Source organism: Mytilus edulis, chromosome 5 (assembly GCF_963676685.1).
Source record: "Mytilus edulis chromosome 5, xbMytEdul2.2, whole genome shotgun sequence".
Classification (NCBI taxonomy): domain Eukaryota; kingdom Metazoa; phylum Mollusca; class Bivalvia; order Mytilida; family Mytilidae; genus Mytilus; species Mytilus edulis.
Window position 1 is genome coordinate 6,393,605 of NC_092348.1, and position 18,021 is coordinate 6,411,625.

The following is an 18,021-nucleotide window of genomic DNA, read 5'->3' on the forward strand; positions in this document are numbered from 1 at the left end:
TCTTTTAATACTTATAAATATAAAACATTAAAATATCATGTAGTAAAATAAATCATTTAATAAGAAAAAAAAGTATTGATGAAATAGCCTTATTTCATTAATAAATAACAATAAAAGTTTTTTTTATGTGCAAAATAAATTAGTTCAGAAACATGATAAGTATATATACATATAAATATTTGCAAAATAGGCAAAATACAAACTTTTATCCCTTTTTTTATTTTACATAATAATGTTTTACAAGATTAAATAATAATGAAATAGAAAAGTATAATGGTTCATTTTCAGGAAATTGTGTTACAATAGAAACAATTTTTTGGGGAGGTGGGGGTAAAATGTTGCTGGTTATCCAGAAATAAACATGAAAGGAATGTATGAAAATAAAGGGAAAACTTCATAATTATAATAAATAATTCAGTTATCCAATCATAGTTGAAACTGGCATTATATTTACAAAACATGTTAAATTAGGAATATCGGACAAAAGTACAATGATAGAATACAAACATGCAAACAACACATTAACTAATTAAGAAATAAAATAGTATCAGATCTAACTAGCGCACAGCAGGTCTAGTTCAAATTTTGCCATACAAATGACCAGGTAATTTTCAACAGACTTGTTCAAAAATCTTTCTTTTCAACACTGAAATAAAGCTATCTACTATAAAACTACACACATTCAGAAGTTAGAAAAGTCATTATCTTTTTTAAGCTAATACCTGTGTGTGTAGGTAAAACTATAATTTATTATAAATATTGTGAATGGGATACCACAAGAAAACAAAACAATAACACATTTAAAATCACTCATTTAGTAAACAAACAAAAATAAACAAATAGACACATACATGTCAGGTACATAGCATTATAGAAATACCAATGATCACAAGTTCACAACCATCATACTGTCTATAATGAATCACAGCACTGTCACCTTAACTGGTTTACATTAAAATCTACTTATATTAGTCATCTCGTAAAATCTAGATTTTTTTTTCTTAAAAGGGTATACTGTCTGTCAAAATATGACAATAGATGATTGAAATTATATTAAATGCTTTCTTCAAGTCGTGTAAACATCAATGGTTTTTATTAAGAACTAAATCCCTTCTAAATCTGCAGTTGTAACATCAACTGTAAATTCAGAAATTATTGCCATGTTTTATTATTGCGAAAATGCAACAGGGGTATTATTGCAATAATTTAAACTCGCATTTTGAAATTCTTTATAAGATTTAAACAGGATTTTTCTCAATATCACAAAGATAACAATTGCGTTTTAGTCTAAAATGACAAAATCACAATAATACATGCACACAATAATTTCTGAATTTACAGTATTTAGATATGGTTTCTCATAAACAAGGAATGTTGAATATTTATATCAGTTTATGGATTTCAAAAGACAGTTCAATAGAAATACTGAGTAAACTATTTTTACATTTACACATCCATAAAATCATACTATATCAAATATAATCATACTCCATTCAAGACATTCTCTCAATCAAAAAATGGAATTGCACAGAAATTTGTTAAAGTCCTACAAGGTCTTATCATCACATTGCATCAAAGTGAAATTTATGTGAGTCTATGAGTTTTTCTTTCTTATCTTCAATCTGAAATGAAATGAACATGTTCTAAATACACTTATAACAATTTCAGTAATAATATCTCATTATTAAATATATGATAATGGTTGCTTTTGTGGATTAACACTATCTATGAGGGTTCGTAATGGTAAAAATTCTTGCCAAATGATGTTTACGGTAAAATTGGTGCATTACAATAATATGTACACTTTCTTTTAATCGACTGATTTTCACGAATCACGTTAAATTTTTCCATAAATAATGGTAACGATAATTATCTGACACCTCTAAGGAATGAAGGTAAAATTTTAATCAATTTGATGCTAACGGTAGCCGAAAAATGACTATTTGATATCTGACAGTAAAGGCATTCCTAACCTCACCCATGGACCTTTGTCATTATCTCTTATTGTTATTGGTAATATTCAAAAGAAGGAGCTACTTAAAATACACAAAATCACCAGCTTATTGTTGAATGACATACAGTGACCTTAATATTTTTTAATTTTTTATCGTTGAATGACATACAGTGACCTTAAAATGTTTTTATCTTTAATCATTGGATAAGTTTCAGTTTGAGTGTCTTCACCCCTTTCCTGTTCATTGTACACATTTGAAAGTAAATACCACAACCAATGATATATACACCTTAGTACTATTAACTGACTATTATCTGGAGTAGAATATTACATTATAGGAGTTTGTGTTTGTAATTTTTCATAGGTGAAATGATATTCTCCAAACATGTGCAATATTGTACTTATAAAATAACCTCCCCTTGACCAATGTTGAATGTATCATTATTTCTTATTTTTGATTATTTGTTTTTTCATTAGAAATCAGCATTCATCAAAGATTAATTATTTTATAGTAACAAATTTTTTTAATAAAACAAGTTATGTCCCTTACCTTTTCTCTCCAATGAAGAATCCCTACAATACCAGCAAGGAAGCCACATGTTCCTAATAAAGCAGCACCAGTCAGCAGTACTAGTCTACTTGGGGTAATAAATAATTTGTTTATCCAACTGAAAAAAAATTAAAAAAAATTAATGCTCTTGAGCAGTACAATGTATTATTAAATCATGAATATTGAGTGACAAGACAATCAGGTTTCAGATTATTGTGCAATTAACGCAGATTTCATATCTCTAGTTATGTATAATAGTTTTTGTTTCTTCAGATATAGTGTCTGACATTTATAGGGCACAACTGAAAAGTTATTTTAAAGGAATCTGACCATATTTCAGGATAATTTTCACTATAAGGTTCTGTAAAACTGAAGCCAGTCTTGAACTTTAGTACTGAAAATTTTTTTCAAACACTGATTGTGCATATATTAATTATTAGAGTGTATACCAATTTGGCTTAATGATTTTTTCCAAAAATAAAAAAGATACTTATCAGGTCACTACATAATAATATACCTAGATGGGTCATCATTAGGATAAGGTATAATTATAAGCTGTGAATTTGGTATCACTGCTGTCCAAGATTTTTTTCTAGCTGACTGAAAATGAAAGAAACAAGATAACAGTGAATTCGTGCAATATGCCACCAATTATGGTATGTGAAAAATTTGTAAAATTCTTTTCAGGTGTTGTAACAATTATTTATTGATCTGGTAATAAAACTTTAAACATACTAATGTTTGATTTAATTCTTTTAATTCTTACCTTTCCTGTAGGGTAAGGAATGGATACTTCTAATGTATCTACAAAGTTTGGTGTCTGACCCAATCCAAATACTGTAAATGGTAACTGTAAACTGAAGTGAGCTGACTGTGTTAGCTGGGAAGCTGTAAATATATCAAATGTACAGAAAGTTAGTAACCAGGCCAAGCTTAAAATAAAGATAAAAGAATAATAAATAATTAAACAGAAAACAATCTTTACACCTTTTTACAATAAATAATTATTGTATTTGCAAAAAATATCACAAAAATTATCATGTGTTTTTAAAAAAAACTGTTGATGTAAGAATACCAATACTTCTGGGCACATTTCCATGTTCAGCAAAGATCTATAGTGGAAATGTTCTAATCTAATATATAAGGAAGGCTATTCAACACGATTAATTTGAAAGATAACTAACTACTTTATTGTATCAAATAAATGTAATAATTTAATTCAAGGGAAGATAATTTAAATAGTTGTTTAATTCATGGGGAGACAATTCAATGAGTCCTCTAAATAAAGGGCGATAATTGAACTAGTTGTCTACAAATTGAATAAGAAGACATATATGGCTGTTTCTATAACTTTGTTATTAGTTAAACTCTACAGAAATAGTTACCTATACCAATCTGTAACCTTCCTTCATTATCCTCAGTTGTATACTTAACAACAGGACCAGGCTGGTTTATTCCATAAGGCTGAAACAACACATGGAAGAGATTCAATTATGTGGAGACATATATATGAGATGTGGTATCGTTGCCAATGGGACAACTATCCAACTAAATTCAAAAGAAGTGGATGTATAACCATCTTCACATTCATTCTAGTTCTGAGATAATGAAACTACACAATTAACACTACTTAATATGTTAAACTCAAGAAATTGCCACTTTACAAATTATCACCCTTTAGACAAGAGACTTAAGAATTTATATTTATTAAAGTAAATGGTCTGATCATGAATTATGTAGCTCATTTGCATATAAATTAAGGCAAAAAACAGGATTAAAAGGTTTTAACTTTCTCAGTAGTATTCAACTATCATGAACTCAGAAAAATTTGGAATATTGTTTGAATGACTTGTCTTTTGTTGATGGTCGTGTGTTCTACTTGAAGTCTTTATTGTTTTCGTTGCTTTCTTATGAAAGTAGTACCCAGATTTGCTTCTGTTCATACACGTCACATTAATAAAAAGTCAGGGAGACGGATTTATATAATATTCAAATCCCTAAGTATTATTGTATCACTCCATTTATATGTGTATATCATGTACATGATTTTTTGAAATAAATATGGATTTTTTTTAAAGTAAAAAAAAGTATGATTACCTCTCTACCATTGAGACAATTAGTGCTGCACAGTCCACTTACAACTGAAATGGATACAATTCAAATAATCTTTTAGTAAGAAAAATAAATATTTAGTTTAGTTCCTGTAAAAATTGGGTGTTAGTTATGAGTTTTCTTGTTAAATTTTTGATTTGAAAAGGCATTTAAATAAATTGAGAGGTTTAGGTAGCTATAAATCCTGGTTTTATGCATAATTTTCTACATAAGGAAATGTCTGTACCAAGTCAGGAATATGACAGTTGTTTACCATTTTTTGTATGTCTTTGTGGATTGGACTTTGCCATTTTTTAATAAAGGATTTTCCATTGTATTTTTTTGCTTATTAATGTCTTCTCTATACAATTTCTGTCTTATATCTGTATCACTAGTGACCTTGACCTCAGATGTAAATAAAAATATATGACCAATGATTTCTGATTTTTTACAAATAATTTATCTCGATATTTACTTACCTTTCACCTTTAGAAAGAAAGCATCGTCAGTAAAAGTATGTTTTAACAGATGTATATGTGGGCTATTATCTTCTCCATAAGTTGTTACTATCAGATCTAGGATTCCCTATGAAGGAGAAATATAAATATTGCATTTAAAATGTGTAAATAATTATAGATTATCATTGATCATCTAAACAAGATTGATTTTCTCACTTGAGCCAGTGAGAAAAAAGTGAGAAAAGCAACAGAGTTGAGATAACCAATGATAATCTGTATATCGCTATTTTACCTATGACGACGTTGTTTATTTCAATGACAACGGCATGTGAGCCCTTAGTTTCTAGCAATGATTTTTCAGATCACTTTACTGTGCTGAGAAAGGAAATTATCAGTCAGTAAGAAAGGAAAATTTCATAAAATAGCGATAACATAACTTTCATCTGCATAAAAATATTGTAAAAGATCAGAAGCATGTCACAATTGTTGTTTTTTACCAGTCCAGTATGGAGATGTAAATTACTTTTTTTTTAATTTGTGGTGACTTATCAACCATTCATATTAGTACAATAACATAATCCTTTCAGATATAACTTTAACAGTACTTACATTGTCCTGGAAATCATAGAAAGCTGGTAACAAAGCCTTCTCTTTATCTGAATGCATTGGTACTTCATATCCCAAACCAAAGTGTCTTTTTGTGGCACACTTAGAGCAAGCTCTGTTCTCTAAGATAAAAGCTTTCTGTTGAAACCTGGCCATAAAAATATAATATTATAAAAACTTCATCTTGCATATTAATAGGAGAAGGTTATTTTACATACAAATTGGTAAACAATATTCTTTTTATAACACTAATGACAACATTTATAAAATCCTATTCTTTATTTAGTATTAAATCTTATCATTTAGATTTGATATAAATGAACCTTGCTTTTCTGTATATGCAAGTATATAAGTATGACCTCATGATCTGAAACACAAACTGCACATCAAATATTTATAGTTTGACTGTATGTATTACAAAAGCATTGCCTATGTTGCCGCTTTCACTCAGTAAAGACGGCATAAAAGAATTTTAAAGTTTGTAAATTGTTCATATATAAGTGCTTGTGTAATTTTAATTAATAAATAGCATTAAAAGAATTTACCTATATCTATTGAATTGATAAATATCAACAAATGTTTTTGAAAATTATAGAAAGTAAAAGTACTGTTTAATGATATTACCCTTCCTGTGAAGTGTTACGTAGAACAGCTAATAGATCTGGATATCCATCTAGGTTGTAATCTCCCACACGTACAGTGATAGGTATTTTATCCATTCCTCCAGGATTTTGGTCTGGGGGCACAAAGTTCCAGTCCATTTTGTCTGTTTTTATATTCAAGTCCAATTTACTCCACTACAACAATAAAAATATTATACTACAATGACCATGCAGATTTATATTTTTAGGACAAAAACTCCTCTAACAATCAAACAGAAACTACTGTTCATAAACCTTTTACATACTTTTCTGTAAACTAAGGGTTGTCATTTGTTTTTGTTCATTGTTAATTTGTTATTAGCATAAATCATGCTCTCTAGGTTTTTTCTGTTGAATGGTTTCACATTTGTCATTTCAGGGCCTTTTATAACTTTCTATATGGTATGTATTTTTCTTCTTCTAGAAACTGTACAGACCATACAGTTGTCTATATCCTCATCCTTTAATCATTGCTTGATAGCTGTCTCATTGGTATTAATGCCATGGTTTCTGTATTCTTTTATTAAAAATACTTATCCAATGTTATTACCTGATCTTGTGAGTCTGTTAATACATACAACACACTTTTGGTACATTTGGTATCTGTACATGCTGGTAAAATACCATAGACATGGTTTCCTTCAGCTATAAACATGATAAAACAGTTATATAATAGTTCACGATAAGTGCAAGCCCAATAAATTTCATAAACATGGTTCTCTTCAACAATTACAATATTATACAATAATTCAATTTTGGATGTAACACGTCTTCTGATTGGTTGACGTTGTTTTGTTTATCAGCTCATAGACATAATTTAGTCATGTGACCCTGACATCATCAACCTTTTTCCATGGTTTACTCAGGTTTAAAATGGAATTTAAAATTAGATTATAAGAAATAACTGTAATATTTTATCTGTCTATTTGAAATAACATAAACAAGAATGTGTCCCCAGTACACGGATGCCCCATCCGCACTATCATTTTCTATGTTCAGTGGACCGTGAAAATGGGGTTAAATCTCTAATTTGGAATTAAAATTAGAAAGATCATATCATACAGAACATATATACTAAGTTTCAAGTTGATTGGACTTCAACTTCATCAAAAACTACCTCGACCAAAAACTTTAACCTGACATGGGACAGACGGACGAACGGACGAATGAACGAACGAACGAACAGACGGACGGACGCACAGACCAGAAAACATAATGCCCATAAATGGGGCATAAAAATGTGGTGCACACTTTAAAAATATTCAGTGTGCATCACATTTTTGATGTTATTTCTTCATAGACAGAAAAAAATATTAGTTATTCCTTAAATAATTCTCTGTTTGTAATAAGTTATTAACAATGCCATACAGCAAAACCAAGCCTTTTACTTCATTCATGCATTTTGTCGATCACAGGAAGAAAAGTTTTTCAGAACAACATCTTTTTTTGTTAAATTCTCATAGTTGAATAATTCATATATGAAAAACTTCTTTCTTCTTTTTCTTTTGATAGAACTGTTATACATAGAATTTTCCATGATTTTGCACATGTTTTCTCTTCGTACTTACATTGTATCAATTTGCTCATTTTTCTGACAAGTTAAATTTAGCCATTATAAATATACCATATTTCTTGATAATGATAACTATCACATATAATTACCTCTGTGAGCTCCAATATCTAGGAATGTAATCTGGCCAAACAATTCAGTGTGGCCTTACTATCAGATATAATTACCTCTGTTAGCTCCAATATCTAGGAATGTAATCCGGCCAAACAATTCAGTGTGGCCTAACTATCAGATATAATTACCTCTGTTAGCTCCAATATCTAGGAATGTAATCCGGCCAAACAATTCAGTGTGGCCTAACTATCAGATATAATTACCTCTGTTAGCTCCAATATCTAGGAATGTAATCTGGCCAAACAATTCAGTGTGGCCTTACTATCAGATATAATTACCTCTGTTAGCTCCAATATCTAGGAATGTAATCTGGCCAAACAATTCAGTGTGGCCTTACTATCAGATATAATTACCTCTGTTAGGTCCAATATCTAGGAATATAATCTGGCCAAACAATTCAGTTTGGCCTTACTATCAGATATAATTACCTCTGTTAGCTCCAATATCTAGGAATGTAATCTGGCCAAACAATTCAGTGTGGCCTTACTATCAGATATAATTACCTCTGTTAGCTCCAATATCTAGGAATGTAATCTGGCCAAACAATTCAGTGTGGCCTTACTATCAGATATAATTACCTCTGTTAGCTCCAATATCTAGGAATATAATCTGGCCAAACAATTCAGTTTGGCCTTACTATCAGATATAATTACCTCTGTTAGCTCCAATATCTAGGAATGTAATCTGGCCAAACAATTCAGTGTGGCCTTACTTTCAGATATAATTACCTCTGTTAGCTCCAATATCTAGGAACGAAATCTGGCCAAACAATTCAGTGTGGCCTTACTATCAGATATAATTACCTCTGTTAGCTCCAATATCTAGGAATATAATCTGGCCAAACAATTCAGTTTGGCCTTACTATCAGATATAATTACCTCTGTTAGCTCCAATATCTAGGAATGTAATCTGGCCAAACAATTCAGTTTGGCCTTACTTTCAGATATAATTACCTCTGTTAGCTCCAATATCTAGGAATATAATCTGGCCAAACAATTCAGTGTGGCCTTACTATCAGATATAATTACCTCTGTTAGCTCCAATATCTAGGAATGTACCGTAATCTGGCCAAACAATTCAGTTTGGCCTTACTTTCAGATATAATTACCTCTGTTAGCTCCAATATCTAGGAACGAAATCTGGCCAAACAATTCAGTGTGGCCTTACTATCAGATATAATTACCTCTGTTAGCTCCAATATCTAGGAATGTAATCTGGCCAAACAATTCAGTGTGGCCTTACTATCAGATATAATTACCTCTGTTAGCTCCAATATCTAGGAACGAAATCTGACCAAACAATTCAGCATCTGTGGGATAAGGTATTGATTTTTCAAATGTTAAAACACCATCCTGTAAATAAACAAAACTATTTCAACAAGTATAATTTTAATCTTAAAGGTACCGATTAACCAGTGAAATTTTAGTAAATCGTTGCAATAAAATATTGGAAGTTGGTTAAAAAAAATTGTTTAAAAAAAAAAAAATCATTTTTAAGTGAAAAATTTATTAATATAGGTACATTCTATATCCGTTTTTCATGACCACAATATGACTTTTGCTTGCTATATATAACCTTTTATTATATTAAGTTTGGTCAATTACCTTATTATACCAATACTCCAGTTGTGGTTTCTTGTCCTTTTCTGATACAATACACAAATCTACAAAAACAAAAGAGATGGTTCTAAACTTTAAAATCAACATAATGCTCTCGTTGTTTAACTAGTTACTCAACATGTATATAACTTTTCTGTTGTTAAACATATGCAAGGCCTTTCTAAACAAACATGTCAATTATGTGTGAATCGATGACGAACCTTGAGAGACAACCAATGCACTACTAGTTGAAAAACGAAAACTGATGTTTCTTTGTAAACTTTGCAAAATGAAGGCGGAATCATTTACCAAACAAATTTTTATTTACATACTTTACCAGTTTTTCAGAGATACCTTTTGAAAGGCATATGGATTTATCCCAGATGAAATAACATATTTCAAAATACTCACTTTTGAATTTTTTGAATAACTATATGTTTACAGGCACATTCTCAGCAAAGTTTCAGTAGAAAAACATTGTCAATAGTGCTATTAACCTAAATTAGAGACTTCAAAAGAAGAGCGAAAGCGAAGGGACAACGATTTTGTTAGATTTCCAAGATTGTCTGATATCAGTGACTATGATTTCCTGTTGCAATATGCAAAAATTACTGGCAGACTTTTAACCGCAAAACTTATAGCTAAACTTTGGACTACTCCCCTGACTAGCAGAAATTGAAAATTGTATGGACACTTTGTTCAAGATAGACCACCAAATTAGTCTGTGCACAAAACATCAAACACAGAGACTCTTATAATATAGCAGATTAAAAGAATTAACTAGTGACGATTTCGTGTACACACTGGTTTCAAGATCAGACGAGAGCTTAAGATCTCTATGACTTTTCAACACCAGAACAATGTTTGAAATTCCTTAAAGGATTTTCCTTTTTGAAATACTATACACTGTAAATACTTTTACATCCAAATTCTTAAGTGAGATTTCTAATTTTGTGCCTTTAAAACTTTGTAGTTGTATATTATACATGCATTTTTGTATAATGTCAATGTCCTATAGAAAGAAATAAAGTATGAGAATAATATAAATAGTGTGCTTTTCTGATTTCTAAGAGAATCTATTTTATTCTTATTAATTTTTCCAAGCTCTAAATTCACTGTAATCCTTACCTGCAGTTAGACCTCCATTGAGATCGAGGAATGCACTACTCTGTGGATATCTTAATGTAATCCTTACCTGCAGTTAGATCTCCATTGAGATCGAGGAATGCACTACTCTGTGGATTTCTTAATGGATCAGCAGTGTCATTCAGAAGCTGTGTAGTGTAGTTTCTTTGTCCATTTCTGGTTAAAAAAGCAATAATAAGAGTAGCTATGAGTACAGTTAAAAACAGTTGTTAAGCTAACAAAAGTATGATGTAATGGTATCCTTAACAGTAAGAAATTGCAGCAAAAATGATCTGTTCATTGGATGTAACTCATAACCAGATAAGATTACCTTCCCAGAACACATAACTGGTATTCTCTAAATGTTGTTTACTTTTTCATTGATTTTAGACCTGTTTTGATTTGACAGAGTCAGCTGCTGTCCTATAGACTTTGTACAGTTTTTAAACTCATTAATTCATAGCACAAGAAACAAATGTTGTTAGGTTGTTGTCTCTTTGAATTATACAAATCATCTCCCTTTAATATTAATTTTGTATTCATTTGTACTTACTGAAATATATAAAATTGTCTTTTACCATCCAAACTTTCACCTAGTAAATCTGGAATCATGTCACCATTTGCACTAAAAAGGATTAAAAAAGTTATCTTACAAAATATCAAAGAATTCAAGTATATTTGTTAACAAAAGACATTTAATAAGTGTTTATATTTAGGTGTAATACCACCAAATCATGGTACGTCACATCCAGTTGCATACGAAAGTAGGCCTAAAAAAATATTCCCTTGAATTTGACAGTTGTAGAAAATTAACCCTGCATTTCAATGCACTTAAATTTTTCTGAGTCGTAAATATGTATGTTGGGTGTATGAAAGCATCATTCTTTTTTTATTTGATGGTCTTATAAAATATTTTGGAACGTTAAGGTTACATAGTTACCAAAGCAGGTAACCAGTAAATAACAGTGTAAAAATTGGGTTGTCTACTCTCGGCGGTGGTTACTTTCTTATATGCAATGAAATGTAGTGTGAAATTTTCACTGTACCACTGGGAAGGATTGAACTTTACACATGCAAAGTATTTCTTTGGTTGAAATAAAGGTAAATACTGTATGATTTTTTTAAAAGTGCCAATTTAACAAAGACTAATAGGGAAAAATCAATGGTGGTATTACACCTATTTAGGGAAACTAAATGTGCACTCGTGACCCTATTGTACTTTCATTTTTAAAAGTTATTAATAAACCAGTTCATACATTGTAAACATGGACTATTCGGAATGGATTTAGACACAGAAAGTACGTTTGAGGTAAAATTGCATTGAAATGGGGGTTTACGGGTGTTTTCTTAGTCAAATGGGTGGACAGACGAAGCTGTATTTAGATTACTGTGTTAAATTTTAAATTACCCTTACAGTTTTTGTTTTGTTTATACAACATGTGAATTTTTTATTTCAGTGTTAACCATGTTCTGAAGAGCATTCTGTTGAAAAATCTTATATGTGAATTGGTCTGCAGATGACAATTCAGCATTAAAGTATGTATCAACTATCATCATGTTTTTTTTTGTTTTGGCCGCAAAAGTTTACAATTTGCCATTGTGCCGTCTTCATTTTGCACAGACAATAACTCATCTAAACACTTATTTGTCCTGGATTTATACACATCAGAATCCAGTCTCACATACTTAAATTTTATAATTCTTACCAATTATTTTTTGTACCAGCATTCCATGGGACATAACCCTTTTTAAAAACATTTTGAGGTATTTTTTTATTACTCTTTCTCCCCATTTCTAATGTAAAATACAAGAAAGTGGACTTTTTGTGTAAATCTATTAGAAATATACTGTTATGAGTAAATAAAAAGACTTTGATACCAGTAGCAATAAATGATTGACTGAAAGGGAACCGTTATTTCTCACACTAGGGGAACAGACCAAAAACTCAAGTTACACATAAGGGCTTATAGAAACTTCCGTGTAGACTGTTAACATTTATAGAGACAGTTCTTTCAGCTAAAACACTTTAATTATTGATTTAACATTACATTTATTTCATTTTTGTGGGAAAATAATCACATTTGTTTTATTTTTTAGACAAAAGATATCAAGTTTTGATGAAAAAGGAAGGAAGGAGGAAAAATGGACCAAAACAGACCAAAACAGACCTTCAAATGAACTTTAAAAGGTGCAATAAAATTGTTTATCATCTTAAAGTTCTTTTGTATTCTATTTAATTGTTTGAATGCATATATCATGAGTTTATGATGAGATATTAGTCAACACTGCATTTTATAATGATACACTGAAATTAGGATTTTTCGAAGAAATTGGACTGAAATTGCCATAGGATATGGCCTTACATTATAGTGATTTTCTCTGAAACTATAGTTCTGACTGAGACAAAACTTGACAGTTATGCTTGAAATAACTTGCAATTGGAGGGGGAAAAATTGCATTAAGTTTATTTGACATTTAGGTGTTCTTTAGGTGTAATACCACCAAATCATGGTACGTCACATCCAGTTGCATACGAAAGTAGGCCTAAAAAAATATTCCCTTGAATTTGACAGTTGTAGAAAATTAACCCTGCATTTCAATGCACTTAAATTTTTCTGAGTAGTAAATATGTATGTTGGGTGTATGAAAGCATCATTCTTTTTTTATTTGATGGTCTTATAAAATATTTTGGAACGTTAAGGTTACATCGTTACCAAAGCAGGTAACCAGTAAATAACAGTGTAAAAATTGGGTTGTCTACCCTCTGCGGTGGTTACTTTCTTATATGCAATGAAATGTAGTGTGAAATTTTCACTGTATCACTGGGAAGGATTGAACTTTACACATGCAAAGTATTTCTTTGGTTGAAATAAAGGTAATTACTGTATGATTTTTTTAAAAGTGCCAATTTAACAAAGACTAATAGGGAAAAATCAATGGTGGTATTACACCTATATTTGAAATTAATTTAAAATACACTTTTAAAACAGAGATATATTTAGCCTGTGTATCTTAAACTTCAACAATTTCCATCAATATGGACACTGGAAAGTCTATTCCAATTCTGACAGATTATCTTTTGTTTTTGATAAAGAAAAAGTAAAATATAGTGTATAAATTCATGCACTAGATCCCTTAAAAAATTTGGCAAAACCAAAACCAAACTAGAAGTGTTTTTATTGTTCTTCATCACAAAGTTGCAATGAGACTTCAACAGGGAGCAAACACCTGCATGACACTGCCTGTTGAAAACCCTACAACTGATTTGTATAAGTACTGTACCTGACCTTTTAACGGTTCCTTAATGCACATATTAACTGTAATAGTAACTGATGTTTTAATTGTTCATTCATACATATCTACATGTACTTACTCTAATACTAATGGTTGATCTTTTAATCCTCCCTGTATTTCTAAAGGAGTTGCTTCTACAAAATATAAATGTATTAATAGGATATCAAAATTACCATTAATATTGACCTAAGATTAACACTAGGAGCCAGCTCGATCTTGTTATAAAAAGACACCTTTTTTTTATTGTACATGCTTGATTTTCAAAAATATTGTTGTTTAAACATGACTTTTTTCGTGTATCTTTTTTTATAATTTTTTATGCTTCTGTTTAAGTTTTAGGATCATATATAGAAAAAAGAAGACATTATGTTTGTAAGGATAGTATTTGATCATACATTTTTTTTTTTTAAATGTAACTGGTCAGTTTTCAAAACCATAAAATTCAAAACTAAATAATGATATAAGCATGATAAAATTCATACCTAATTTAGTTTGCTGACGATGTCCCCAATAAATCTGAACTCTGACCCCTGTTACATCTTTGAGTTGCCTGGTAACAAGGATATCCATCTGATTGTCCCCATCAAAGTCAGCTGGAACCACACTTGTGATGACAGTGCCATTAGCAGTATTTCCAGGTATTAGTACGACCTCCTGGTATTTACTTTCATCAGATGTCACTTCTTTAGTGGCCAGGTAAATCTTAACACTAGTGCCTATAAAAAAGTATAATAATCATACAAATATTAGGGAAATTGCCTGACATAGTGTTACATGGTTAACTATAGGCTCTAAACTGCTTAAGAGCCTGTGTCAATCAACTACAAAAAATGTAGGTCTATGTGCACATATAACAATGGACTCTAACCAACACTGTAGAAAAGAATAGAATTCATGACTTCAATTTCTCTTTTGTTGATCTTGAATTGCTGATAACTTTGTCAGTTCAGTTTCTTTCTATCTTCCGGATTTTTTGCTTGGAACACAAAGGGTAATTTTTTTTTTATCTCCTATGAAGAGTGACAGTCTACTTACTATATTAATTGACAAAATTTGACTTGTTTGTGGATCTTTGTTGTTTAAAGTTTGGATTCATCTTTTATAATATAATTTTTAGGATAAAGGCAAAAAAAATGGTAAAAAATGTCATCAAAAGGCACTTGCTCTAATTAGAGTTGACTGGAAATTACGACCATGCAAACATATTATATGCAAGAAGTCGCCAATCAGTTTTGACATCAACATTATCAATGAACAATTGATAGAGCTGAACATTTTGAACTTTTTTGCTATTAATAAAATTTTCTCTGTTTTATTTGGTCTCATGTGAAGTGTTGTCTCATTGGCAATCATACCACATCTCCTTTTTTTAAATAAGATGAAGCTTTATTTTTTTGTAAATGTCAAGTAGAAGTAAAATCACAAAAATACTAAACTCTGAGGAAAATTCAAAACAGAAAGTCCATAATCAAATGGCAAAATCAAAAGCTCACACATCGAGCAAATGGATAACTACTGTCATATTCCTGACTTGGTAGAGACATTTTCTTGTGTAGAAAATGGTGGATTGAACCTGGTTTTATAGCTAGTTAAACCTTACCTTTAATTGCTTACATTCACTTCATTTGAATGTCTTTTTCTTCTTATGGTATTCAGTTATCCATAACATTTTTTATGATAACTATAACTGCTGTAACTTAGTTGATGGTTTTCTCATTTGGCAATCATATCATATGTGAGTTCGTGGTCTAGTGGTTAAGACCGATGGCTACAGTGCTGAAGGTGCCAAGTTCGATCCTCACTCGGGATGCTAAAAATGTAAGTACATCAGAAAGGTGATTTTCACCCTCTCACACACATCTCTGGTACCCAGACCAGAGGTTTAACTAGCATGGGTACTATCAGTCAGGGGACTTACTTAAATAAGTGATTTTCTAAATCACTGATTTAAGTAACATTATTTCCATAAAGGTTGGAAGTTAGAGTTGTCTTTCTTTAATAATCACCTATTTAAGTAGTACAAATTAATCACTGGAAGAAGTGATTTAATTTTATTGTAGCTTTAACTATAGAATACTAATGATCCAGGGACTAATTATGTTTCTAAACTTATCAGAACCAACATCTGTGTTGTCTAGGATGACCAGGTCATTTCAGGTGATGACCTTGTACTGAATCTAGGATAATGACATAAAAATCACTTGTTTAAGTATCAGACCTCAATTTCCTTCCCAAAAATCACTTCTTTAAGTATCATTCTTTTAATAATCCCTTCTTATTTCAACACCCCCAAACAGTGAGATTTTTATCACGAACAGTAGAATTTTATCACATAATCTGAAAGACGAAACCTTGAAATTCACAGGAAAAATACTCCCACTGCTGGGAAAAATCTTTTAAGAAAGTATCAGTTCATTATGTAAAGCCATTATTATAGCATTTTTTCAACTAAAATAGAATTTTCAGCTAAATGATAGCATCAAAGGCAGAAACCTTTCTACTTAAAAGAAGCAAAAAGTTTTTTTTTTTTTAATTTTACTAATTAAAAGATATTATTTAAACCTATGTGTTTAAAATTTGGAAAATACAAAATTCCAAATTGTGACAAAACCACGATTTTGCTACTCAAATAAGTGATTTAAAAATCACCTATTTCAGTAAGTCCCCTGACTGACTATGGGGGCCTCGTTGGTCAAAGTTGCTCCCGACTTTGACCTGGAGATCAATCTGCTGATATCTCTTCCATTTGTCTGTTCCAGCCGAGCAGCCTGGTGGTTTTCTCCGAGTACTTTGGCTTCCTCCAACATAGTTACAGACCCTGCCCGGTGTCCTAACACTCCTTGTTGATGGGGTGGGGATTGTCCTTTTAAATATTAAACATTGGAAATACATTAGTGACAGATCTCCATTAATTCCGATAGGGAGTGTACATGGATTCCAATGTACCCTCGCAGCTCTCGAGGGGTTCTTCGGATATCGGAGGAATCTACACGTACATACATACATCACATCTCCTTATTTTATACTTTGACTATGCAAGAGCTGAAACTACATTAACACATGGTAGTTTCAGATAAGAGACATTAAAACAAATTACCTGCATCTCCAATAACAAACAGGTCAGTGTTTTTGTTAGCATTATAATCCCCAAAGGCTGCTATCAAGCCCTTGGCAGAGGCACCAAGAGTTTCAGATGTCACATCATCAAACGAGCTTGTAACAGCCAATGGTATGAAGGATAAGTAGGACAATAATACAATAATTAAATGAACATTCATGTTTTCATTGTGGTTTGCTAATAGATAAGGATTTTCAGCTATTTTCCGTGTAATATTCTTGTGATGATGAATCTGAGTTCCTAAAATAATAATGACTATTCCGAGTTCAAACATTTGTAGATTGTAAATTCAGTATTTTTTTATCAAATTTGTACGGATAATTCGGAAGGAAAATCATATAAAATTCATTATCTTAAAATGTAAAAAAATAACTTATTACATTTAAAGTATATCGTTGTCGAGTAATTTTCTTTTTAGGTCTGAGTTGTAATCTTTAATTTGTGCAAACCTTTATTTTCAATTGCAATAAAGTGTTCATTATTGATGATCCGGGATAACCATATCCTCGATGATTGCACACCCATTTATCTTGTTTATTTTTAAATTGTCTGTTCCCCTAATTGAACCTTAACCTGGTTTTATAAACTTTTCAATTATCCTAACAAATGTTCCGTTATTACAAATAAAATATGTACCGTGGTAATCAATAATCATGGAAAGGTGTACTCGATTAGAAATTAATCTGAAATATTTGGCTATGCTCCAGAGGCGGGTCCAGGGCCGGGTCCAGGGGTTGGTGGTTAGACTCCCTGTTTTACGATTAATGCATTTGAATGGGGTTATTGTGGTTTTAACACATTATTGTTAACTTTTCCAAATGAAAAAAAATATGTAAAATCATATCTTAAATATTTGTATAGGACGCACTGTTGAGTGAATGATAGTCTTTTTGAAATCATTA

The 18,021-nt window shown here is 30.9% G+C and overlaps 1 protein-coding gene across 1 annotated transcript; it reads right to left on the reverse strand.

The window, feature by feature from the left end:
* Positions 1-38: 38 nt before the first annotated feature.
* On the reverse strand, positions 39-17,376 carry LOC139522820 (T-cell immunomodulatory protein-like). Its single transcript, XM_071316381.1, has 17 exons — positions 17,099-17,376; positions 14,484-14,717; positions 14,081-14,135; positions 11,261-11,332; positions 10,778-10,884; positions 9,589-9,647; positions 9,243-9,336; positions 6,851-6,945; positions 6,284-6,456; positions 5,663-5,807; positions 5,075-5,180; positions 4,602-4,645; positions 3,890-3,968; positions 3,271-3,392; positions 3,022-3,104; positions 2,505-2,622; positions 39-1,622 (listed from the first exon to the last, which is right to left on the reverse strand). The coding sequence occupies exons 1-17, from the start codon at positions 17,277-17,279 to the stop codon at positions 1,563-1,565; spliced, it is 1,827 nt and encodes a 608-aa protein (XP_071172482.1). The 5' UTR covers positions 17,280-17,376; the 3' UTR covers positions 39-1,562.
* Between the last annotated feature and the right edge of the window lie 645 nt (positions 17,377-18,021).

Coding starts and splice junctions, on each gene's coding strand:
- LOC139522820 (XM_071316381.1), bottom strand. CDS start 17,279: ATGAATGTTCATTTAATTATTGTATTATTGTCCTACTTATCCTTCATA. Junction 3,105..3,270: donor TTCCTTACCCTACAGGAAAG/GTAAGAATTAAA, acceptor TTTCATTTTCAG/TCAGCTAGAAAAAAATCTTG. Junction 1,623..2,504: donor TTCTTCATTGGAGAGAAAAG/GTAAGGGACATA, acceptor ATTTCATTTCAG/ATTGAAGATAAGAAAGAAAA.